Source organism: Terrapene carolina, unplaced genomic scaffold (assembly GCF_002925995.2).
Source record: "Terrapene carolina triunguis isolate 2854851 unplaced genomic scaffold, T_m_triunguis-2.0 Scaffold130, whole genome shotgun sequence".
Taxonomy (NCBI): domain Eukaryota; kingdom Metazoa; phylum Chordata; order Testudines; family Emydidae; genus Terrapene; species Terrapene triunguis.
The window spans coordinates 37250252-37276475 of record NW_020664481.1 but is presented as its reverse complement, the minus strand read 5'-3'; the positions used below and the strand labels follow the sequence as shown (position 1 = coordinate 37276475).

The window sequence follows — 26224 nt, the reverse complement described above, 5'->3', positions numbered from 1 at the left end:
ACGTGGAGCCAAACACTGCCGCGCTGCTCTGCGGGGGAGGAGGGAGCAGGAGGGACTCTGGCTGCTAGAGGCCCCAGTGGCTGCGAGCGGCTTTCAATCAGGCCCAGCCGTCCAATCAGCCGCGCCGCACTCTGCATGAGGGGAAGGGGGAAATCCTGGACATTTCTACTTTATTAGAAATCCCCCCCGGACGGCCATTTAAAGCTGAAAAAGCTGGACATGTCCGGGGAAACCCGGACGGATGGTAACTCTAGTATCGGGGAATCATTTGTAAAAAAACAAACAAACCTTACTTTAGCTGAAACTGGACTCTTTTGGAATTTCAGTATGGGGGTGTTTTCGTTCATTTCTATGCACACTTTAGCTGACGGTTATTTATTACATATGATACTGTATATAGGGTAGTACTGGACATAAAATGAAGGATTTTTTTAAATATAAAAGTTAAAATTGCTAAGCATCAGTTTAAACTAAGGCTAACTAAAGAACAAATGACCAGAACAGACAAGTTTGTTATGATAGAACTATTATTCACTTAGGTACTGTGCAAAGGAACAATACAAGGCCTATGTACCATGTAGCTCGCACTTTGAGCCCTCTTGAGTGTTTTCCTTCTACATTAGTGTGAATTTCACTGTAGGAAAAGAATAATTGCAATAGCTTAACTATCAAAAGGAGATCACATTTCAGCTACAAAAGAGTTGGACAACACTAATTAAAAAAAAAAATCAAGATTCACTTTTAATGTCTTGTTAAATTAATTAGAAACAAGATTTGCTCCCAACTTGAAATTATTTAACTCGCTAAGTACAAACTTTTTGTATTATTAGCCTTGTTAAAATGAGTGAAAGTTGTGTATAATCTCACACTTTTACAGCTAAAATAATCGAGTCAAAATATACAATTTATGACGACACTTTAAAAGTGTGTAATTTTAAAATGGTCTTTAAGTCACTCAGCCATAAATCATTATTTATTATATAGTGCCAAATGAGAGCTAGGTGCTTTATGGACATATGAGAACAAGGGCTGTGCTTCAAAGAATTTACAATCCATATTGAACTAAAAAAGCAAATTGGGAAGCCATCTAAAGTGTAACTGTGTGTTAATTTCCTTATGAGAGAGGATTTGTTTATATATTTTCTGATTGTTTTAAAGTTGCTAACACTGTAGTGTTAGATTAAGATGCTATCTACAGAGTAGATATATGCTGTTTGATACTCAAAACACTAAACAATAATGGAAAAAAGTGTGTACCATGCACATTTTGAGACACTGTGGGTATAATCTTTCACTTGTGTTTGGTTTTGTGTTATATGATAGATGTAAATATGTTAAATTTAAAAGCTTATTTAAGAATAAAAATCATGCTGCCATTTAGTAGTGGCTTTTTTCATTCTTTACAGATTGGATGAAACAGTATAACTTACAAAAGTTTCACTGTTGACTTCGTTTTGAAGCTATGTGCTAGCAGACTCATGTTCATATAGTTTCTTCATAAAGGATAACATTGAATTAGCAGACAACTTTCTCAAGTTAGACTTTCATTGTGCAATATTGAACTAACCCTATAAAACTAGTATCGTTACAAGATAAAGTATTCTAAAAAATTTTCAGAGTCTTGAGTTATTTTGTAAAGGTTTGTCATCTTCAGTTTTATTCATTTTAATTTTATAAGTGCTGCAAATCACTTATTCCGTAAGATGTTCACTTTCTCTACTTTGAATTAGATTGAGTCTTTCCTAGACTGCCAGAAGATGGCAAAAGATTTCCAATGGACACAGGTAATAGAGCTTTTATATTTATGCAGGCTACAGTCACTAAGGGGTGATATAATACAAATTGTTTAGGTCTGACATTCCATGCAGTAGAATTCAATATACTCTGTTGTAGGAGGATACAGCAATAACCCTCAGCCTGACAAGATAGTGCTCACATAAATATTTCCCTCTTTTGGGCTTACTTTGTCTTTTATAATTTAAGCCTATTACCAGGGTAAACAAAACAAAAAACCCAAACCAGTCTTTTTGAAAATTGTTTTCATCAAATTTTTGACCCATAATTTGGACCTCAAATATACTTTCACTCCATGGCTAAATATCAGACACCCTTCTCCCCTCAAATACCAACTCATTTTTCATAACTTTTACAATATTTTCTGGCAACTCATAGGAGACTCATTATAGCTTATCTCAGATAGTTGATTTTTAAGTGACCAAAATCATTAGGGTTTACCTTACCAATTCCACAGCAAATTGCATTTGAAAAATAAAGTTCTGTTTGTGCAACACAAAAACTGTGTCCAACATATGTTTAAAGATTACTTTGGGGCTAAGATCCTTACAAGGATCACTCACAAGGAATGTCTATGGCTGTTACCAAATGTTGGAAATACAAGTTTTATAATAGATTAGCAGCTCAGCCCATTAGCACTAATAGTCACTGCTCTAATTACCTACCTTCTTGATTTATTTAATCTACTGAACAGCCAGCCGTTTGAAATATTTAAAAAGTGCTTGTCCTGCAGTACCAGTAGATAAAAGATTGCCAAGCAATACACACATCACAGCGTACAACAGAAAGGTTTTATAGCCCCACAGTCTACTTAAGGAAAGTGTGTATGTGGGAAGAAGTGAGAGAAGGGACAATGAACGTGTATTTACATGAGATTTAAACTCGCAGAAGCAAGCCCCAGAAGTGCAATAGCTTGTTCCATAGTTCCAGGAATCATTGCCATTCAATAATTTGAACATTTAGGGCTAGAATGAAAGTTACTCTCATCCACTAGTAAGGAGTCCATACCAGTAATTGCTTTCCCTCTATACTAGATGGTGCCTTGGGTGGGTGTGAAGGGGTCCATTCCCTGCTCCTTCCTTGCCACTCTCCACCCACCTGCATGAGAGGGGGGAGCAGCAACCCTGCAAAGGCTACTTTCCCCCTACACAGACCTGCAATGCAAGTAGCCCACCTTAGACAGACTTCATAACTGGTGTCTGGGGCAAGAGACAATTTTGCTCTAAAAGAAATGGAAGGACAGGGAACCTCCATTGACAATTAAGTCCAAGGTAGCCAGGAATGCACAGCAACCCTTTCCTTTATAGGAAACTATTTCAGAAGGGCTGGTAAAGGGGAAAGGAAGTTGGACTGTGAAATTTTATATTCTGTGGCGGATGATGTTGGCATGCCGATAAAGCATTATAGTTATCTTAATCCAGAAAACTAAAAGGTATGAACAAACATCCTAGTATATTGGACATCTTGCAATAAGGAGGAAGTAGTATGATAATATCTGGCAGGTTATTAGAAAAGGGCTCTATTCAAATGACCATGGAAATTTAAAGCCTAAGAAACTGCAGCTGAACTGCTCAAAGCAGCCTCCAAAGTAATAAAAGCATAGGTTCAGTACTGCAGCTCATACTCATGCTAGTTCCATTAAAGTGAACCGAACAAAATGGCATGACCAAGGGCTGTAGGACTGGGCCCTAAATGAGGTTTATAGAAAAGAAAAAAAAAACAACAGCGCAGACACAAGGGAATAGCACACAACTCAAGTGTTCATGCACAATGAGAAACTCAAATAATTCCCTGACAACCACCATGAAACTGCACTCAGAACATGAAATATAAGGGGCCAGATCACAACATGGTTTAAATGCAGCTACATCCACGTATGTCTGCTGAAGATTTGGCAATGCAAGCAGAGTTTGGGGGTGGGGAGAAGACAGAATATGTTGTGTGTGTGAAGCTGTAACATAAGTAGAGGGCTGAAATCTCAAGATCCCTGCTCATCTCTTTTTAGTTGCTGATTGGGCGTGACAAGGATGCCTTCAGCATAGACACTAAGTGGAAATGGAGTCCATCCTTGAATTGTTCTTTAAAAATATAAATCAATTCCACCTAGAATAGGACTCAAAGATTACTCTCCACTTCCAAAGGAGAAAACCCTCATGTTTGTCTGAGATATTAATGAGCGAATGTCACTTTGTCTGTGTAAAGAAAGCATGAATTTGTTGTGCTATTGTTTGTCCTACTACTAGCTCGAGGTCCTGGACAGATGCATTGCAAAGCTGGTGGATGCTTACAAATTGCTGTAGTAGAAGCAGAGCTTTTGTTTTCCCAACTCCTGGAATCTGCTGGACTGTCCGAAGTATTGATGCCTCCACTAGCTGGGAACATTTTTTATGAAGAAAGGGGTTACTAGTGTGATCCTTACTTTGCTCATGGACCTGAAACAAAAAGAAAAGTAGAAGCTGAGCTCCATTTATTTAGCGGAGCCCTGGTTTCTGTTTTTCTTAGAGAATTTCATTTAGGTTAAAAAGGAAACTCTATAATCACTTCCATCCATTTACCAGTTAATATGCACTTTTCCAGAGTAACATGTAATGTAACTGTAAGTGTAAATGCTAGAACTTAGCTGAGAAAGACAGAGCCATGAGAAATATTAAGGGAAGAAAAGTGGAGTTATACAGTCTACTGGCTGGGCTAAGATAACAGGTACAGGAGGACAAAAAACAGGGCAGACCAGAGGAGGGTAGTGACACCTGGCAGCCAGTCTCAAAGCATAGGTCTCAACTTCGTTATTTGCATTACTGTAGCAACTAGGAGACTAGTCACCTTCTTCATACTCATCCATTCTTACTTCTATAGTCATGGGGGAAGGATGGAACAAGAACAGAAAAAGTCACTGACACTGATGCTGCAGACAACACCACAGTCCTGGACTGAAAAATACAAACTTTGGGCTGCCCTCCCCTCACACTCCAAGCAATAGATTTTTAAGTGGTCAGTCTGCAAAAGACTAAGAAGTCAAAATTTAGGTATATAGTTGATTTTACAAGGTATGCAGTGTTGAGAGTTTGAGGGCAGATCGTGTATTATTTGTTGGTTTAACTATTCAAAGGCTTCATCTGCTATAGACAGGATGTATGAAGTTTTGCATGAATTAAGAAAAAAAAAAGAGGAATGTCACTGGACTATGCCTCAGTAGGACACTCAAAGCAAATATGCAACATAATTGTTTAAAATCTATTTTGAGTGCTGATCAGTCATCAGTTCATGTTGATTAAAATGCAGTCCTTCTCTTAAGAAGGACACAAAAGTGGCATTTTGGGGTTTCATATTTAATGTAGTCCCAAGATTTCCCAATTAACTGTTCAAGTTTACAAAAAAAAAAAAAAAAAAAGTTTTATAACGTCAGCCCTGTAAGCACAACCTGAGGTCCGACATGTTCTTTTCATTTCATTCAGCACTTTTAATAAAGGTTCTAAAGCCAAACAACATCCTCACTACACCTGTGTAACTTTATTGTCTTCAGATTTCTCATTGATAACTGTGCAAACTCCATGGTCTTCAGTTGGTTTTCACAAGGGTAACTGATTGTTCTGTAATTCAAGATTAGTACATGTTTCTGTTGATGGTGCACAAGAAGGAACAGAATCCAGCTTACTCTCTCCAATACATTGGCTTTGAAATATTAGAAGGAGCAAAAACCAGTATAAAAGATTATTTCAGACACAAAGGGAAGCAAATGTGACCCTGAAAACACACTGGGAGCAGTCAGTTTTCATAGTAAAACTAAATTTTACTTACATCAGGTCAGTGTTGTATTTTCTCTATTGAGGCTTTCATTTTTTGGGCTCTGCTCTGAAGTAACTCAAAGCAGAGCTTTGTCTTACCTGACCTTTATTACCAGCACGTCAGATTTCTCAGCTGATTTCCTCACAATGAAGTGCCTTTGATTGCCTTACCAAAATGATTGGTTAAACATATATTTCCCATTAGTTTAGATGAAGGCCTGCCAAGTCTCAGAGAAAAATCTATTTGTTTCCTAATACGAATTAGCACTCTGATCCCACCATCTGCTGTTTCCCAGTACGTCAGACAACAAATAAATGAGCAATTGAGCAGGTGGAAATATAGCAGTGAGAGTACCAAATCTTAGAGACAACAAATATAAAGACAGGTATAGTACTCCTAGGCTGAGAAGACCTCAAAGCCCTAAACATGCACATACTGGTCAAAGAAGTTCAGTGAAGAAAGCTTGCTGGCATATTCTAATGGCACCTCAATGCATGCCCACATGGGGAATCCAAATTCAGTTTCCCCCAAGTTTGGCCCCTTGCTTCTTAAAGTGACAGGTGGTAGGAGTGACAAGGAGGGAGCGATATGTTATTTTTGAGTGACCTCTATTCCACAGTCAATGCGCAAAGCAGAGTTGAAAATACAGGAGAGGATCATGTGTAACTCTTAACTTTGAATACAAGTTGCTGAGACATGAAAAAAGCAACACATTTTCAGGCTTAATCGATGTCTGCTCACTGACACAGACACTAGTACTTACTAGCTGAATAATAAGTTGAGATGCTTCTCCCTGATTGGCCACCGGAAGCAATGTCATTCCAAGTTCTAGCACAATAAACTTCTGCACTGCTGGAAAGTATTGATCACTTATCTGGGTTTTTTCAACTATCACAATCCCATGAAGACTGCTGGCCTTTGATAAAGAAAAACAACAGTGAGGGGAAACAAGTCTTACATCTAGCGATACTTCTCCAAATGGTTAAGCAACAGCTCTGCTCATCAGGGAGTCAATATTGAAGAAGGTGGAGAGGGAAATGTACATCAAACCCCTTTTTTCACCAGCCTAAAAAGGAGTCAATGACCCACAGGATTTGCTGCAATACTTTATTTGAAATTCTAGAAAACAAGAGTGCTTAAACAGATTTAGTGGATGTTTAAGTCAGTTTTCAGATGGAAAACTTTTTTTACTGAATTTAAGTCCAATAGGATACAAAATATTAATCAAAATCTGATTATTAGAATGTTTTCCATTTTTGAAGTTTAGGATAATGAATTGAATTCATTATTAATGTGGATTCTTCTATTAATGGATAATAACCACAGGTTTTCTAATGGGAGCTTTTCCTTCTCCCGCCTTTAAAAAAAAAAAAACCTGTGTGTGTGACTTACATTTCTAAACCGAACAAGACGTCTTTTGAAGCTACTTCCTGCCACCAAATCTGCTTCCGAAATATACAAAATGCAAAATCTGTTTGAAAGATGAAAATCCACAAGTCCTAAGCCATCTTCAAGAATTAGCTTAATTTTCCCTTAAAAATAAGATTGTAAAAAGAAAATTGTAACAATAAAACCTAGTCTTATATTGCCTTGACAGATATTTTTTATTAAAATACAGGAACTTCATGCTCCAGTCTTGCAAATACTTATGCATGTGGTTAAGTCCCACTGACTTCAGAAAGCTTGTTTGACTTTATATTGCATGCCTTACAAAAGTCTTCATTCTCTTCTGACTACATATTTTGAAAATTGGTGTCAAACTGTTTCCCTTAAAAAACGGAGGCCCCAATCCTGCAAAAATTTGTTATTTGCATTACTGTAGAGCCTAGGAACCCTAGTCATGGACTAGAACCACACTGTGCTAGGCACTGTACAAACAGAACAAAAAAAAAAAAAAAAAAAAGACCCTGCCCCAAAAAGCATACAACCCAATATAAAACCCGAGAGATGGCTACAGACAGGAGAGTACAAGGAAACAGTGAGAGAATCTTGGTCAGCATGATAGGCAGTGCTCTCAGCACACCAGCAATCTAACTGCCATGATTTTTGTGTAGGCATCACAGCAAAGGAAAGTTCTAAGGAGAGATTTGAAGGAACACAATGAAGTGGTTTTGCAGATAATTACCAGAGCATGAGGGGCAGCATGAGAAATAGCACAAAGGTGCTTGTTTGAAATTTTAACAAGTGGCTGGCATCATGGGCTGACTGGGGGCAGGAAAGGACATATTGATAGTGAGATATGATAGGTAAGGTGGAGATAGGAGGGATGCAAAGAGCAGTGACACAGTCAAAATGACAGGCTAGGAAAATGATTTTGCAGCAGCATTCTGAATGGATATCAGAGGGCAAGACTGCACTTCTCAAGGCCAGAGAGCAGGATGCTGCAGTAATCAAGACACAAGATGTGAGAGCTTGGATGGCAGTTTTAGTTATGTGGATGACTGTGACCACCAAAAATGGAAAGCACACCAACGAGCCAGAAAAGCTGATCTGAGAGCCAAGGAAAGGGAGGCAGAAACCTGTAGCATTTTACAGTGGCACTGGTAAAATAGTTTTAAGTGATTTTTAAGTGAAAAGGCTGGGAACAGTCAAAGAAAGGTTACAGTTTTATTATTTTGTTTATTTTGGGAAAGAACTAGAACAAAGGAAAGCATAGCGTCAAGATGAATAAGGAGCAGAAAAGGCCAGAGACTGAACCCCAAGGGCTCAATTTGACTCTAGAAACAAAAGATGACTTTAAGATACAAAAAAGACTTTTCGTATGTCCTTAAGTTATCTTTCACCTAAGCAGACAAGGAAAACCAACACCTTGGACCCTGCAAGGATCCTAGTTAAGAATTAGCCAGCTATTGAGAGGAAAGGAAGATGGGTGAAGAAGCTACCTTGAACAGACTGTAACTTGTTAAGGTAGGTTTTAACCATGAGAAAGTGTATTTTTACTTTTGCTTCTGTAACCAATTCTATCTTTATTCCTTCTACCTGGTATCACTTAACTTATGTCCTTTCATTAATAAACCTGTTTTATTTTTTATTATAAACCAACTCAGTGCAGTGTTTGAAGGGAAGGGTGTGTTAACCCCAGTTAAGTTAATAAGCTGTAATGTACTGACTCTTTAAAAGAGCAGAGAACTTAATATCTTCTGCAAATGTATAGTGATAAGTGCTGTGCCTTGCAGAGTGACATCTCTGAGGAGCTCAGGGGCTGGAATTCAGTGATTGTTACCTGCTAGGCAAGGGTTAAGACTGGTAGAGTCTCGAGGAATATGCTGGTAAGGAAGACAGGCTGGTGTTGCAAAGAGCTGACAATCTAATCTACAGCAAAGCTCACTCTTGGTGAGGCAGAGAAAACACAGTGCCTCACAGCTCTGGGTATCCCCAGCAACATGTTACGATAATCTGAATTTGAGGACCTAGAGAGGTCCGAGTCGAAAAGGACACCCAGGACATGGATCTGAGTGACAGGCAGGATGGTAGTGTTGTCCACAGTGATCAATAAATGAGGTAGCAAGGAGATGTATGCATGCGGAGCTTAGCTTTAGCCAGGTTGAGCTCAGTCAATGACTAGACATCTGCAAGATATCAGAGAGTCAAGCAGAGTTTTTAGTTTGGACAGAGAAGAAAAATCTGAAGTAGAAGTGTATCTGTGAGTTGTCAGCATAGAGATGGTAGTTTGTGTTTGTGGGTGAGACTACCCAGAGATAAGGTGGAGAAGGAGAAAAGAAGGGGACCAAGGACGGAGCCCTGTGAAACCCCCACAGAAAGCTGGTGGGGATGGAGGGGAAGAGAAAGATCATCTGAAGGAGTGATTATAAAAGTAGAAGAACCAGGAGAGGACAGAGTCACGGAAGCCAAGAGAGGACATATTTAAAAAACAGCACAGTCTACAGTGTTGGAGGTAGCTGACAAGCCAAGGGGGATGAGGATGCAGTACTGGTTCTGTGATTTGGCTAAGAAGAGGTAATTAGAGAGTTTGGAAAAAAAGGGGTTTCAGTTGAGTGCAAGGGGCAGAAACCAGAGCGGAGAGGGTCCAGGATAGAACTGGAGAAGAGAAGCTTCAAACAGCAACTGTAAAGAGCTCCATTCAATGAGCTTAGAGATAAAAGGGAGAAGGGGTGATAGATGGAGAAGCACGTGGAGTCAAGGGCAGTTTTAAGATGGGAAAGACTGAAGTATGTTTGCATTGTGAGGAGAAAGAGTCAGAGGGGAATGGGAGGCTGGCATTACTCGTGTTAACTTTGAAAATATATAGTCAAAGAATGGGGGCTCTCTTCAGTAAAGCACATTTTGAACAAAAAACAAGCATTTTGTTATGACTTTCCACTAACTTCTATGTGATTCTAAAAGTATCTCCTAAATATGACTTGATCCTGAACCTAGACACACTAATGTGGTCTCTATACCCAGGTAGAGCCCAGGGACTTCAATGGGGTCTACCCTCATGGATCCTTTTGCAGGACTTGGGCCTATGTTTGTAAAGAATAGAATTCTAATACACGTTACTGGCAGCTTCTCATTTGTATTGCACAGAGAGTGAGCGTGACTGGACTGAAGCTAGGATATGGAAAACAATGTTATGATGGACAAATGGGAACTTTTAAGCCAGTACAATTGCAGTTTACTTTATTTTTAAAATTCTATATAAGACAAAGCTGATTGCTTGATTAGCTGGAATCAGTATTAAAACCACTTTGAAAAGAGTTACTCTACATGTAGACTAGTTTATATATTTTTGTGCTCTATTTACATGCTTACCTTGTAATCCTTGAGCTATCTGTGACCCTCTCCATTTCTCATTTCCAATCACATGTCCGTAAGGGACACTAACAGCTCCTGCTTCATCAGGAGTGGTTTCTTTTGCTGTCATTTAAACTCCTTTTACATGTTATTTACCAGCAGCTAAACAGGGGAATGTGAAAAATGTTATTTCATCCCTTACCACCCAGCCTCAAAATCCATCCAACAGTCTAGTCTGGCTGCAATCATCTACAACAGGTTCTAGCCAGTCCTTCAAAATGCACTATATTAGTTGGTTAAAATAAGAAAACAGGAGAGGAAGGATATTTTTGTGGTTCAAACACAGGCCTAGAAATCAGGAGAGGTAGGTTCTGTTCCCAGCTCTGCCATCAATTGAAAAAAAAAAACCCCAAATTTAAAGTTCAGCCCCACAATTTCATCTATCAGCCTTCAAAAGCTCTTCCAATTCCTTCAGTTGTCTCTAAAAGTTTTTTTGTATTTTTAATAGAAAGGTCACTGAAGAAATATTTGCCAACGCCAAGTGGTCAAAAATCCAGAGTCAGGCTCTCAGAAATGAGATTAGCGTAAACTATATTTTTTTAATTTTGTCCTCTAGTTTTGAGCCTTTAGGGCTCACCTCACCTTTCCAAGCTGCAACCATGAGGGCTAGCAACATACTTAGGTTGCTCTGTAATCACATGACTCCAAGCAACAAGACTAAGAAAAAGCACCAAATATCCCATGAGTCAGTGATGTTGGGACTTGCAGCTGTGCCAGAGAAGACAACCAGTCTCGCAGAGAGAGACATCCACAGCACATACATTGCAGGACCCTTCCCGAGTGCCTAGCAGTAGTTCACACTGGGAGTAGGGTGACCAGACAGCAAGGGTGAAAAATCGGGACGGGGGTGGGGGGGAAATAGGAGCCTATATAAGAAAAAGCCCCAAATATTGGGACTGTCCCTATAAAATCGGGACATCTGGTCACCCTAACTGGGAGTGTCTGTGCCTCAGTAAGGTGAAGGCTTGTACTGACGCCCACAGCGCTCTGCACCTGCTGCCGTGAGGAATCATGGCCTCAGCCGTGCGGCAGGGCAGGGGCTGGATAGTGCACAGGGGCCCCGGGCTCAGTCCGCCCCATCAGATAGGAGAGGGCAGCAGCACACGCCCCAGCGCGAACCATCAGGGAGGTTTAAGGGGGCCGGCTGGTCACGACGCTGGGGCTAAAGCGCAGTCGCTTACAGGAGCGCCGTGGGATTATCACCCCTCCGTGGGAGATCCGCTTTCGAAGCCCCCGCAGCTGCTTAGCTTCTCAGAACGGCCGGCCTCGCCGTCCCGTGCCGCCAGAACCACCGTCCTCTGCTTACGCTGCAGCCAGCAAACCAAACCAGAGCGCCTGCTTCACCCGCGCCAAATGTCGAAGATGATTGACACAGGCAACCACCAATGGGAGTCGAGAATCGCCAATAGCAAACGCGGGGCGGGAAGGTAGACATCAGTAACGGCTGAGGGTTGCTAAGGGGAGCGGAAGGATAAGTAAGGCCAGCGCTGATTGGCTGCGGCTTTCCCTTTCTCCAATCAGGCACGCTGTTGTTGTAAAGCCGGTTGTGAAGGGACAGCTTCTGTGAGTGGAGATGGCCGTGGTAGCGGGGCTGGTCCCAGTCTGGCTCTAGTCTCCCCTCCTCAGCCTGCGCTTATGGCGCTTAGTTTCAGGAGAGGCCGGACGGGCCCCTTTGTGAGTATTATCCCGCAAGTCCGAGGGGGTCACAATCCAACGGAGGGGACCCCGGGGGGCGTGGCCGGTGCGCGGGTGGACGCCCCCCGCAGTGCTGAGCAAGAGGCGGCCGAGCTACGTACAGTCCGGCTTTAGCCTGGCCCAGGTGTCCCCAGAGGCTGGACCTGCCCCTTCTGCAGAGACCGTGCTGAACGTGAAGCACTTCCCAGGCCCGTGACACCAAACGCGAATCCCGTTACATGAGGGTGGCCATAGTCCCACGTAGGAGAGGCCTGGGCAAACCGTCGTTATCCCTTTTCTGAGTGAAAAGTTCAGCAGCATTTTCGCTTGTCTCTAGTATCTCCTGTGAAAAGGGGAACCGTCTAAACCCTGCAGATCAGCTGCTCTCCCTCCCTCCCCCCCGCGAGGCAACGTAAATCTCATCATGCCTGGCGCTAACCTGACGTTGAAATTGAGGGTTGGGTGGTTTGTTCAATGTTCAAAACCAGAAGACTCGCCCCAGGGTGCACTGGATGATCAGGGGGCGTTCTGCACAGGAGTGGTTTGGCATCTTGGAGGAGAGAGTAAATAAGGCCCACTCCCTCTTCACTCAGTTCTTTAACTACCCCTTCTCTCTCCTGCTCCCACCCCCCCAAATGCCACTCTGGGTACCCCACGGCCAATCCCAACCTATCATTCACCTTTGGGGCAGGAGAGAAGTGGGGATACCAATGCAGGCTGGGGCAATAACCACTTGTACAATGTAGTGATGCCTATAGACTTGTCATGCTGCCTAGACTTGTCCAGGAAACACATGTGTACTCACCTAGCTTGTGCTGTTTCAGCAGCTGAGTTGATAATAGAAATTTAGATTGCAAAGACTGCTTGAATTCACAAAAAAACAGCAAACAACTTTTTTTTTAAAACTGATTCGGACACCTGCATTCTTGGGTTTCAGAGAACATTTAGAATGCACATTAAAATTTATTTTTTTCATTATGAGAATAAAAAAAACCCGAATCGTTCAGCTTTTTGTTGCTTTCTTGCTGCTCTGGGTGGAGTACTAGCTTGCTATTCACACTGGTACTGTTGCCTCTTAATAATAATAGGAAGACCTCTGTACTAATTACCAGACCATTAAATGTTTCACTTAAAAAAAAAAAATAGGATGAGTCATGTCAATTCAGAACATTGGCTATTAAATCCAGGATCTGGAAGCAGTGACCTCTACTTGATTATTCAGTGAAGGAGAGAGTTTCTATATTGCACCAACTCAGGAGCTAGTAAATTAGTACAATTGCCTGAAAAGGCAAAATTCCTTCCCAATTTGTATAGCTGTCAGTTTACTCCCACACCAAGATAATAAAAGGACATTTAAGGATCAGAACAAATTCCCTTCAGCTGAAATCTTAAATACATACCCCCGTGTACTCCCCAAAGTAGTGAAATTTGCCCAAAGGGTTGGGCCCTGGTACAGCAAACTCCCTTGCAAAAGAGTCACTAGTGCTAGCTCTACTCAACAAGTACTAAGCATTACGCAAGTCTTAGGCGCTACTTCATAACATTTCCCCCCCATTCAAACTAAACTTTGACTGGTTTAATTTTAATTTCTTTCCCCATCTCCTCATGTTGCTCTGTCTGGTGATCCCTTGTGACTAACTGAAGAGGTAGTACTGATAGACCCTTCAACTAGTGGCCTCTATATAGTCATCTTCACTAGAGGAAGGATCACGTTGTGGTAATGTTGGGGAGGCAGAGTTTAAAATTTTTGGAAGAAACACGTTCTCTTTTGGCACCACTACCCCTACACATGCACAAAAAGTAGTGGTGGTAGCAAGTGTGCAGTTTAGAACCTTACTTTTGTGACTTGGGAGTAATGGGAGAAATACACTTGTGGGATTTGAATGAATCACAAACTGTTGCCTAGTAGTAACAATTATTAATATAATTTAAAAATCATATTTAGAATCTCTTGAAATCATCTATGGACATTAATTTGCATGTAAGTGTTCTCCCCTTTTGTGTTATTTTGTATAGTAAGTGTACATGTTCAGTTTTGTGTTGTTATCCTTCAGATCATTGCCAACTAACTTTATTTTAAATTGTCTAGAAACATATAGCTCATGGCCTGGTCCCTGCTGCTACCATAGCTCCTAAACCTGCAGTTCCCCGCACCCCTCCCCCTCGTAGTCCAAACCCTTCTCCAGAAAGGCCCAGGTAGGTTTTAAAGTTACTTCTTTTTCCTCTCTTAAGTATCATTAGTTACAGTGGAATTACAATAATCAGTGTAGTAGAACTGCATGATTAGAATAATTGCATATCTATACTGTAGCTCTTTTATGTAACCCTTTTCTCAAGCGGAATATATTTTCTGTATAGGACAATTTGTTTGTACTACTAAGATCTATATTATTCTCCCCTTCCCCCAAGCATTCTTAATACCAGAATAATGCCAAGGCCATATCCTGTAGCCTTTATGTACATGTAACTCCAATTGAAATTACTAGGAATTGTTACATGCAGAAAGTCTATTTTGGACTATTTTTTGTCTAAGTGGAGCTTGTTATAAGAACGGCCCTACTGGGTCAGACCAAAAGTCCATCTATCCCAGTATCCTGTCTTCCGATGGTGGCCAGTGCCAGGTGCCCCAGAAGGAATGAACAGAACAGGTAATCATCAAGTGATCCATCCCCTGTTGCTCATTCCCAGTTTCTGGCAAACATAATTCCTCTTAATTCCTATAATCAAGGATTAAATACAGGTGTGAGAAGCACTGTAATTTCTTGACAATTCCAAAAGACATTTGTTTTATGTTTTGACAAAAGTTAATTAATGTGTTATTCGAGTACAGCAACATTAAGTGGAGGTTGTTTGAGTTTCCATTTTCTTGTAGTTAGTCTAGCAATACAAAAAATCTGTTTCATGAAAACTGAGGATCTGGATATTCAATATTTAATGAAGGCCAGCAGCATATCAAGCATTCTAAATGTAGACAAAGGTCCCTGACCCAGCAGCTTTAAGTTTAAGAATGTGATGCTGCTGCCTCCACACAGGCAAAATTCCCATTAGTTTACTTACAGAGTGACTGCATTATCAGGCTCTAAATAAGAGCACCAGTACAAAAGAAGGCCCCAGTCCTGCAGTTCATCACATGCAGACAGGTAGGCAGCCTGACCCTGTGAACATGTGTACACAAAAAAAGTTGAGTTGAGTTCATAGGGGCTACTCATATGTATGTTTGCAGGATCAGGCCATTTAATGTTAAATAAACCTTGAACCTTGCCTTTTACACAGGCAGATTGATTAAATAGCCTGATTTTTTTGTTTTGTTTTAGGCCAAGTTCATGCCAAGCATAAGCAGTCACAACTTCATAAATTTCAAATAAGTTGCTTACATTTGTGCTGTGTTTGGATGAGTAATTGATTGAAAAATTAAGTTTAATTATAAAATCTTTTTATTACCTGGCTAACCCAGGTAAAACCACTTTTATGGTTTATTAATTATTACCAAGAGTGCCCAGATTATGAAACACTTATTACTATATGTCTTTGCTTCATCACTAAAATAAAGTAGTTTCTGTCTAGTAAACAGCTATGATTATTTTGTTACTGGAGTTTTCAGTATAATAGTACAATATTTTAAAATGGCAGATTTAAAAAAAAAAAAAGAAGTCATGAGACAAGTTCATAGGGTTTTTATAACTGCTTTCAAAATTTGACATATCTAGAAGTTTTCTTTAAACTACAAGCACTGATTGAAATGAGAGGTATATGATCAAGTAGTAGGTTTTTATTTGGGGAGAGGAATTTGTCATAAGGAGTGGAATAAGATTATTTTTAAAAAGATTATTGTTAAAGTAACTGCAAAAAAATGCAACCTCAGTTAAATCAGAATTTAGAAACCAAATTAAAATCTAAAAGAAAAAAATGTTGTATGACTGAATTAACACCAAAAAGCTGGTTTGAAGGAAAACAATTAAAAAAAAAAAAAAAAAAAAAAAAGAGCTTTCCTACTTCACTATACTTAGGTGCTGTCAGGACTAGTTTTAGAAGTACTGGTCTCCTCAAGTGAAGAATGCATTAATATCCCCACACTAAAGGAAAAAAAACTTTACAGTTTATTAAAGAATTATGTAATTAAAAAAAAATCACCCCTTCAACAGGTGCTCCTAAAATAGGTGTGAAAATAAGAAAATGAATAAAACATCCTTTGAGTTAGCAATGCAGACCCATGGTACCATATAAATGTTATAAGAAGTTATTTTTCTGTTCCTTTCCATTTTTAGTCCCCTACTGTAGTCCACTTTCTCTCCTTTCTCTACATTTTCCTTCACTCCTGGTAGTTGTTCTTCAGTCTTCTTTCTGTGTCAGTCCCCATCTGTTTCCCTCCTGTGTCTAGTACAGGGGTCGGCAACCTCTGGCACGCGGCTCGCCAGGGTAAGTACCCTGGCAGGCTGGACCAGTTTGTTTACCTGCCGCATCGGCAGGTTCGGCCGATCGCGGCTCCCACTGGCCGTGGTTCGCCGTCCCAGACCAATGGAGGCGACGGGAAGCCGCGGCCAGCACATCCCTCGCCCGCGCCGCTTCCCACCGCCCCCGTTAGCCTGGGACGGCGAACCGTGGCCAGTGGGAGCCGCGATCAGCCGAACCTGCCAACGCGGCAGGTAAACAAACTGGCCCAGCCCACCAGGGTGCTTACCCTGGCGAGCCGCATGCCAGAGGTTGCCGACCTCTGGTCTAGTATGTCCTCAGTCAACTCCAGTTCATTCTACCTTCTCTTTGGCCCTCAAGTTCTCTCTTTTCTTGTGATTTTATTTCACCTTTTTTACTCCGATTCCATTGTTTTTCCTCTCCACCTTCCTCATCCTTCCTCTCCTCACCCTTCAACTCCATCCCCCCAAAATACACTCCCTCTCCCTTATCCCAGTTCACAATCCTACAGCATTAGTTGCCAGCCTCAAAGTCAACAGCAGAAGCAGAGTAGGGAATATAGGCCCACCAACTACATGGCAGGACCTGGGGCACTCCTTACAACACATCACCTGGGGATGATAATGGGTACTGTGGAATGCTTGAGGCAGATTCTGCCCTTCGTTTCTTATGTGCAACTCCATGAAAGTAACTGAGATTTCTGTGCATGTGATGTAGAAAAGTGGGATATGGAACACATTTTTCACAGAATTCTGCAGTGCCTAGTTATAGCTGAGTTTATGCCTTAACTATCTTTGTGGGTTGGTGGTTTAAATCAGTTCCCTTAGTATTTTAAGATTTTTTTATTATATGATTGTTAAATCTTAAACTTTGTGCTATTGCCTAATTAGTGAAGGTACTTCACAAAAGGTACAGATACAAGTTTTGAGCCATAGAGAATACATCACAGTGTGTTTTATTTCACTGTTTTATTTTCCTTTCTTCTAGATCTGCCCTAGCAGCAGCTATTCTAGTGACAACTTTAACTGGGCGTACCGTTGCTATTCCCCAGCCTCGTCAACGATCATTTTCTGAAAGTGATACCAGCTGTTTAGAACAAGAGTGTTTTATTGAGCCCTATGCCACAGTCACTGAGCTCAAACTGGGGTAATGTACACTTCCTGTTTTAGCACCTCACATTGGAAATAAAATCTGAAAGTGATATGGTGGTACTCATAATAATCCCTAGCACTTAAGTTACTCATTTAAACTTATCTTTTCCCTTCAAGGTCCTAGATTGAGTCCAGAGTGCCCACCCATTCCCTTTCCCCCATTTTCCGTTTCATGTATGGCAGTGTTATAACCACAGACTCCAGAGGGGAAAGACTGAATAGTGCAGCAAGGCATACCAGTAAAAATGTGCATATGAATGTTTGCCAACTCACTCCCATTTGCACAATTATTCTTAGGGAATCATCTGAGTTGCACATAAGGTAGTTCCCTTGACCCATACTATATTCTCCACAGACTACTCCATATGTAGAAATGGTAGACCTCTCTTTCTCTGTCCCCAATCTGGCAGTCCCATAAAAATACACAGTTTCATGTGTCTAACTATCAGAGGCGGGGGATGCAAATACACCTCTACCCCAATATAACGCTGTCCTCGGGAGCCAAAAAATCTTACCGCGTTACAGGTGAAACCGCGTTATATCGAACTTGCTTTGATCCGCCGGAGTGCACAGTCCTGGCCCCCCGGAGCACTGCTTTACCGCGTTATATCTGAATTCGTGTTATATCTGGTCACATTATATCGGGTTAAAGGTGTATCCAGTTTCACTAGCATAAACAAGAGTGTGAACAGCTGAAATTCTGGACCATTGTGTTTGCTGTTAAAGAAATTTAATTGTCTTTTTTGGGCATCTGCTGTTGCATATATGTTCAGTGTGACCCTTTTAGCTTTACTAGCCTTTGTTCTTTGGAAAAGAACAACTTTGTATTTTAAAGTGTTCTCCATTTGCAGGCCCAATTGGAAGCATGATGATAGTGAAAGATCTCCTGTGCAGTCGCTGGAAGTGTCAGGCAATCCTTGTGAAGATGAGGACATGGACACATATCTTTCAGAGACAGAAAAAGAGCCAGAGCACAACTATCAGGGTACAGAGAAAAGAGAGGAAAGCTTCAGCAATGATGCTATTTATGCTGTTCCCTATAAAAATAAAAAGGTTGGTCACTTAGTTTCTTTTGCACATTTTAATACAAAATGTAAGAATCTGAATGTCTGAAAAAGGGTTATTACACCTTTTTCTACTATTCATACACATTGTTTCCAGTTTGCATTTTTCATTCTTGCCTCATGCTTCACTTACCTCTGATTGGAGTTCTCCAAGTTAGTTTCATTCAAACATTCACAGTCACCCACATTTCTGGTGATTTTGGGGTTTCTCTTATCAGAATGATTTAGAAGTTGCCAGGAAACAAATGTGGTATTTTGGCACCTTATTTTACATTTAATGAGGATGCATAATTGGCTGAGGAAAGCATGCAACCCTCAGTCCACATTTTGGAAGCAACATTTTCCACAGAGGCTGCAGTCCAACCTTATTTTACACCTGCAATTTTGCAGGCGCAAATGATAGTTTATAGGTATCTGTTAACGTGATATACAGCTGCAAATGTTTGTGGGCACACATCAGATAGTAATTTAAACGGTGTCGTTTGTACCCTGAGTTGTTTGCACTGGTAAGATTAGAAGCTCTTATTGAAAATTTGTCCCCAGAGTTTCACTGCTGGCTTATAAAGGTGTTCAATACACTGAGTATGAAACCTACACTTTAGACTGTGGAGAGGAATGGCGTGGAGAGCTCAAGTCATGTGAATTATAAACACTTTATAACTTCCAGAAATTGGAATAATGATTTGTATACATATAAACACACACACACAAACAACTACATTAAAAGAACATCACTGGTGCAAAATCAACCACTCAGAAGCTAGGAATTGCCAGAATTAAGGTTGCCTGTGCAATCTGAATTCATCTGCTTTGTGTGCATGATGATACAGTTTTTAATTACATTACATACTCTCTTTTCCACAGGACCTTTACCTCATTTGAGGCACAGAATGAACAGTGATCATTTAATGAGCAGCTATTTACTGTTTTGTTTTATTTTCATTGTTCAATGTGTAGTCTTGGGCCCTGTTTACTATATTGTATTCCAGGGTTTCTCAAACTTCATTTCACCGCGACCCCTTTCTGACAACAACAAAAAAAATTACTACACGACCCCGGGAAGGGGACCAAAGCCCGAGCCCTTCCACTCCGGGCGGGGGGGGTCGAAGCCAAAGCCCGAGCCCTGCCCCCCTGAGGGCTTCAGCCCTGAGCGGGTGGGGGCTGTAACCTAGCCCTGCCACCTAGGGCTGAAGCTCTCAGGCTTTGGCTTCAGCCCCAGGCCCCAGCAAGTCTGACGACCCCATTAAAACAAGGTTGCGACCCACTTTGGGGTCCCGATCCACAGTTTGAGAACTGCTGTGCTATTCAAATCTTGTGCTGAATTATTAGTTTCCTTATGGGCTTTTCTATGGCGCTCATCACTATATCCAAGTGCTTCTCAAACATTAATTTATCTTCACAACACCCCTGTGATGTGAAGGAGTAATATTATCCCCATTTTACAGATAAAGGGCTGAGGCACAAAGAGATTAAGGTCAAAAGCATCCACTAATTTTCAGTGTCCAATTTTCGATGTCTAGGACCTAATTTTTCAGAGATCTTAGCATTATATAGTACTTTGTATGTTTAAAATACAGCTCCCATTGACTTCAGTTGCCGCTGTGAGCACTCAGCACTTCTGCAAACCAAACTTCAGGCTATCAAGGGAGATACCCAGAAAATGAGAAACACACAATTAATGACCAGCTGTGAAAAAATTGGTTAGTATGACTTGCCTGGCATCACACAGGAATTCTATGGCAGAGGCAGGGATAGACTTGAGTTCTCTGGCCCAGCATTCAGCTGCCTTAACCACGAGACCATCCTTATTCTTCCTGCATTCCCCTGCCTCCTTTCCTACTTGTGCAACAAATGAGGCAGGGATCTTACAGTCAGCGACATTACCTTGATTCATCTGCAAAGCAGGTCTAGCTTGTGGACTGCCAGAGGCAAGGGTCCAGTGGAGAAAATAGTATTATGTGATTATGTCATTAAAGACTGTATCATAATGTGTACAGACAAGGCCAAATTAAGGTTGCACTGGTAACCCCTAATTCTGGCATTTCTTAACTTTAGGTCTTAACTTAGCAATTTCAATCACATTCTTTCAACATAAGAAATTATACAAAAACTAGGTTTTTAAAAAAGAAACACACACGGAAATCACATCATATTGATACCCAAATGGCATCATATTGACACCCACATGGTTTATCAGCAGGGTTGCATCATTTAGCCCACCTCACAGACCTCTATGATTTGAACTAACAGAGTAACTAATAGCAATAATAAGAGGTCATCCTCTCTGTGGACCAGTAATAGAGGGGGACGTGATACACTTTGCCATTGGATTTCAGAGATGTTTGCTGAAAGCATAGGAATGATGAGACTCTGAAATCTTGGATTCCATTGCAGGCTCTGAAGGGGAGTGGGCTCAAGTGACCACAGACCCTTCTGTCTGTCCCTGCTACCCTACAAACTTGACCCCTTCTATCTAAACCATTCCTATCACCTTTCCACTCCCAGATTCCCCTTTGATGCTCCCTCACCATTCCCAGTCTCCCCCACCCTCACCACACACACACACCCCTTGACTCCCCCTCATCCCAGCTCCTCATCCAATCTGTTTTGTCCCATCTTTCTGGCCTCCAGTAATCTGCCCCCTCTCTGGACTTCTCATTCAAATCTCAGTCTCTGTCCTGCACCTCGCTCCCTTGTCCCAGTTTCTTTGCCCGGCCAGTCTCAGTTCTCTCCCCAACCCTTGCTCCTCATCAGATCTGTTTGAATCCCCCCATACTGCTTCCTAGGCCCAGTCTCTTTGTCCAGCTGTTCCCAGCCTCCCGAGTCCCCTCAGCTCCTCATTCAATCTCAGTGCTCCCTTCCTCTCCAGCCATCTGGCTTTGAGTCTCTCTCCATCTCCTAGTCAGTCTCCTTGCCCAGCCCGTTTCAGCCTCTGCGTTTTGTCAACCTCAATCACCTCCCCCTACCCCATTGATGATGCTTATTTTTATGGGCCTGCCTATATTTGGAGGGACAGTAAGGGTTGGTAGCATAGTTTTAGCCATTCAGGTCCCCAAATAGTAAATACCCACTGAGGACCTGTGATTGTTTCCAAGTTACATTAAATCAAATAGCTTCATAGAGCCTTTATTAACCAGCAGAAAAAATAAAGCATCCTACTCTTTTAAGGACACCATATACCCACAACTGGGAATTCTCAGCCCTAATCAAGAGTAAAGGTATCTGTCAAGCCTTCCCTTAGCCAGATCCAAAATAAAAGAACAAAACAGTTTCCCACTCACTGTTTTCCCTACAGCAAAACACAGCTTTCTCCTGGGATCAAGATTTTCTGTACAGATGATTTTCCATGAGAGTTTTGGTCCAGTCCAGGAGCCTCCTCAACCTCTTTTTCTTCCTAGAAAGGAATAAGTCCATTTACTAATGCCTTCTATTTATTTCTTCCTGTTCTAATGAGCCCCAGCTGGAGGATCCACCCTTCATAACTGGAAGCCCTGGCAGTTTCTTTGGTGTGAGGAAGGCCCCTCTTTCATTTCCTCCACCTCAGGCTGTTAACTTGTTCCTTGCCTGATTGGATTTGGAGTCATTCCATCTTGGAAAAAAATAATTCTGTTTCTTGCAATATTTTCTCAAGACATAATAGGAAATAACTTATTATCTTGCATATAAAGGCATTTCAGGGAGCGTAATGACCCGTAACAACAAAACTGCTACTTTTATTAATCAAAATATAAGCTAAACAATACATTTTGTTCCTAATGTATTAGAATTGCCTGAATTTCTAGTAAATTTAAAACAATGTATGCATTGAATATTATTACTATGTCATCTCTAGCAACCAAGTGGCTCTTTTGTGCTCAGACACGTTAGGAATTGAAAATATATATGTTCAGCTGGAAAAGTTACAGATACCTGCTATAGAAGGAGTTTCTCATTCACCAACAAATGTAAAAAAAAATCTTCAATTTAATTGGAAAACTTGTTTGATTTACACATTAGACCCCATTTCCTGATTCTGCTTTCAGACCTGTTTTACATTAGTCCGTCCCCATTGATGTAAGTGGAATTAATCCTGAATGACAATGGTATAACAGAAATAGGAATCAGTTCCATCACCTTTGCTTTATGTAAATGTTGACATCATTTTATGTATATTTCTTAATTCAAGAAAGTCTTGACTCCTGCACCAAAGGATACATTCACTGGCCTTACTTCAGTTACAAAAAGATAACAGATATAATCGTGGCCATAAGGTGGAGCTGTTTCTATATTTCATGTTTTATTATGACAAAATATAGGGCGAAATCAAGTTTAAAATAAAAGAATTGCAGTTTCAAAGTAGTTTTCAATATTTTTACATTTATTTGAAATATATTTCCTGGAAGGTAGGTCAACTTTCATGCCAACTGTGATGGCTGGTTGGCATGAAAGTTGACCTACCTGCTTTTTATTGATGCACAAAGATAGTTAAAATCTACAAAACAGCATATTGGCAAAATTGCACATCACAAACCTACATAATGGTTAGAAATAGCATACCCCACTTCTTTAACTTGTCCAACTGAGTGAACATAGTACCTATTTGCTTATTATTTACTAAGATATATTAAGAGCATCCTTCCAAGCTCTATGCACATATACAAATAAAAGGATAAATAAAACCAAAACCTCCGTCACCCAAAGTCACTTAATGATATAGCACATTTTAATACCACACTTAGCTCATTTAATAAGTTAAGTCTTAATGCAACCACCACCACTAAATAATAATTTGCACTCAACCATTCCCAACCGCATACTTCAACCCACTCCTCCCTGAAAAGCCTGGGAAAATAGATGAGTGTCTGCAGCAGGCCCTGAAGGCCAAATAATCTGGCCTTTGTCAGAGTAGGTGGGAGGCGAGTTAGAGTCAAAGGGCCATCATAGACATGGAGCTGTTAGATTGAGTGTCTTTGCAGATGATCACAGTGTGCTTCAGTATTACCTGGAGGTACAAGGTAGTCCCTCTGGTAGTCTGGGCCCAAACCATTGAGCGTTTTACAAGTGACAGAACACTTCAAATTCTACCTGGAAACTAGTTGGAAGCCAGTACAGATCTCAGACTGTTAGTATAATGTTCTCAGTGCCTGTAGCACCACTTAATGTACAGACAACTATGTGCCATACCAACTTGTTTCCAAATACCTTAAAGTGTAGCCCCATGGACAGTACATTAGAATAATCTAATCTTGAGGTGATGAGTAATTGTAGCAAGATCCATATCCAATAGTTTGTGTGTGGGATGCATAGTTCTCAGAATCAAAATCTCTTTGGGGTTATTGTTTCAGCCTCGGGTTGAAGACTCAAGTGTCCAACTATTACTGATTTACTGTATGTTATAAAGATTATTTTTTAAACTAGAAGTACAAGAAATATCACTTTTACAAATATTGAAAGCTTAGCTATTGCTCCAATATCACAGTGATGAGCAGATAGATGCCTATGTGAGGAAGTGGAAATTTTTTGTAATATGTTTGAGTCCTATATGTGCCTCAGTTTCCCTCTGTATTTTGCATTCCCACCCAGTGAGGGGCAAAAGGATTAACACTGTTCCTGGAATAGCACAGGAGATATGAGGTGTATGTGTCACTTCCTTGTTGGGGTGAAATGACTGGGTTGTTAAGGAACTGGTTGAAATCAACCCAGATCAACAGAGGGTCCAGAAAGTGAATGATCTACACTCAACAGGAGGAAGCGCTGCCAGGTGGGGGTTGTGAACTGTGTGTGGTCCTGTCTGGATAACAGATGACTGGGAGGTGACCAGCCAAGGGATAAAGGGTTGGCTGCTCTCACCTGGGGTGAGAAAGATAGAGACAGGGACAGAGATGGAGTCCATCACAACTTGGCTGGAATGGACTATGGCTAACCTTTGCCTGTCTTTGCTAACCTAAGGACTTTCAGATTCTGTTTGCTGCCTGCTGTCTCTGGAAATACTGGGAGCTGAAGGGGTACAGTACAAGCCTCCCATGGGAGTCTGGCTTGGTTGGATCTGCTGCAGGGAGCCATGGAGAAAGACAGGGTTTGCTGGTGCCTAAAGGCCCAGTCTTGGAGGTTAGGAGCCTGCCTGTGCAGAACCATGTGGGTTCTCAGGGCCTGGCACACTAAAGGTATCACTCCCAAGGGACTGGTTACAAGCTGGGCATTCACCAGATCCTGTGGATCCGTGACAACATGCCTAGAGACTGAGAGATTTTGAATCATACAGCAGTTATCAGAAAGACCCCGCATCTTTGATTCCAGTAGATTTTTCCATGTCGTGGATTTGGATTGTCTGCCTATGAGAGAGAGCGAGAGAGCAGTGTAACACTTCTAGGGCACACGTAAAGTGCAATTTGGAGCTTTGTGCCCAAATGATATTAATAATTTAACAGACAGAAAGAAAAGTAACAGAGTAGATGAGAAGCAGCAAAATGCTATGTCTGTGAAAGGAAGCAAAAAATACCCTTAGGTGAAGCAGAGAGAGGGTAGTCAGTGAAAGGGCAGAGGAAAAGAAAAGAGAAAGGGAGAGAGAAGTGTATGGGATGCTGGTATGTACTTGACAGGTAAAACAGCTCAGACAATACAATCTTAAGGTATATTATATTCTTGATTCCCTAAATATGCACATAGTAATTTTATTGAACAGATGAGATATATTGTATACATGTTTTATGTATAATCAGTGAGTTTAGATACTGTATGTAACAAGTGAAAGGTAAGGTGCTTTTACAGACTTAACTGGGCAAAATAGAGGGACCATTACCTTGCTGTGAGCTAAGAAAATACCATAATTCTTTATCTACTGTTAATTACTGTTAAGATTTTCATGGATGTAAATCTAAAGGAAAAAAAAGTGGAAAATATGAACTTAAGACATTTCCTTGCAACGATCATTCTAAGGACTGGTTTGAGCATTAATGCTATAAATGTGTTGCATGCACTTGTGTGCCTGCAAATGTGCATGGATTGTTTTTAAGATGTTCTCTGAATTTCTATAATACGGTTACTTCTCTGTGATATTTTCATCCAGGTAAAGCTTCCAGTATCTTCTAGTGTTGATCTTGATGAGAATGAAATTTCATCCCATGAAGCTGCATTTCCGATTTTAGTAGACCAGTCAAATATACAAGTGGAAGGTAAACAAACATACTTTTAAAGTGATTTTTTTACTTTTTAACCTCCCAGGGTAACTACTAACTGTGGTATGCAACCTATTGCTTAAATCAGCCTCAGTACCAGATGACTGGAGGATAGCTAATGTAATGCCTATTTTAAAAAAGTCCCCAGAGGTGTTCCTGGCAATTACAGGCCTAACTTCCATGCCAGGCAAATTGTTTAAACTATAGTAAAGAACAAAATTATCAAACACATTGATAAACACAGTGTGTTGGGGAAGAGTCAATAGCTCTTTTGTAAAGGGCAATCATGCCTCACCAATCTATTAGAATTCTTTGGACAGTCAGCAAAGATGGACCAGGGTGATCCAGTCAATATAGTGTACTTGGACATTCAGAAAGTCTTTGAGACAAAGTCCCTCAT

The 26224-nt window shown here is 40.9% G+C and overlaps 2 protein-coding genes across 4 annotated transcripts in view; one reads left to right on the top strand and one right to left on the bottom strand.

Moving 5' to 3' along the window:
- Positions 1-3506: 3506 nt before the first annotated feature.
- On the bottom strand, positions 3507-11697 carry FAAP24 (FA core complex associated protein 24). 2 transcript variants are annotated; one of them, XM_024219374.2, is made up of 5 exons: positions 11553-11697; positions 10330-10473; positions 6970-7109; positions 6341-6493; positions 3507-4226 (listed from the first exon to the last, which is right to left on the bottom strand). In XM_024219374.2, exons 2-5 carry the CDS (start codon positions 10439-10441, stop codon positions 3978-3980), a joined length of 654 nt encoding a protein of 217 aa, XP_024075142.1. In that variant the 5' UTR covers positions 10442-10473; positions 11553-11697; the 3' UTR covers positions 3507-3977. The 2 variants fall into 2 exon arrangements, with proteins under 2 accessions (XP_024075142.1, XP_024075143.1); XM_024219375.3 differs by lacking the exon at positions 11553-11697 and having other exon boundaries at positions 6970-7048; positions 10330-10441.
- Positions 11698-11917: 220 nt separating this feature from the next.
- The window catches only part of CEP89 (centrosomal protein 89), a 98364-nt gene continuing 84057 nt past the window's right edge, over positions 11918-26224 (top strand). The window contains exons 1-5 of one of the 2 annotated variants that reach the window (XM_026652755.1): positions 11918-12045; positions 14135-14241; positions 17443-17601; positions 18458-18659; positions 25716-25821. In XM_026652755.1, the coding sequence (XP_026508540.1) occupies positions 12007-12045; positions 14135-14241; positions 17443-17601; positions 18458-18659; positions 25716-25821 (613 nt within the window). In that variant the 5' untranslated portion in view covers positions 11918-12006. The remainder of the gene's footprint in view (positions 12046-14134; positions 14242-17442; positions 17602-18457; positions 18660-25715; positions 25822-26224) is intronic. The other variant, XM_026652756.1, reaches the window with a different exon arrangement.

What these genes read in the sequence shown, in the direction of transcription:
- FAAP24 (XM_024219374.2), bottom strand. Translation starts at nt 10,441, where the DNA reads ATGACAGCAAAAGAAACCACTCCTGATGAAGCAGGAGCTGTTAGTGTC. An exon ending in GATAGCTCAAGGATTACAAG is followed by an intron (nt 7,110 to 10,329) that starts GTAAGCATGTAA and finishes CTTATTTTTAAG; the next exon opens with GGAAAATTAAGCTAATTCTT. An exon ending in GTCTTGTTCGGTTTAGAAAT is followed by an intron (nt 6,494 to 6,969) that starts GTAAGTCACACA and finishes TCTTTATCAAAG; the next exon opens with GCCAGCAGTCTTCATGGGAT.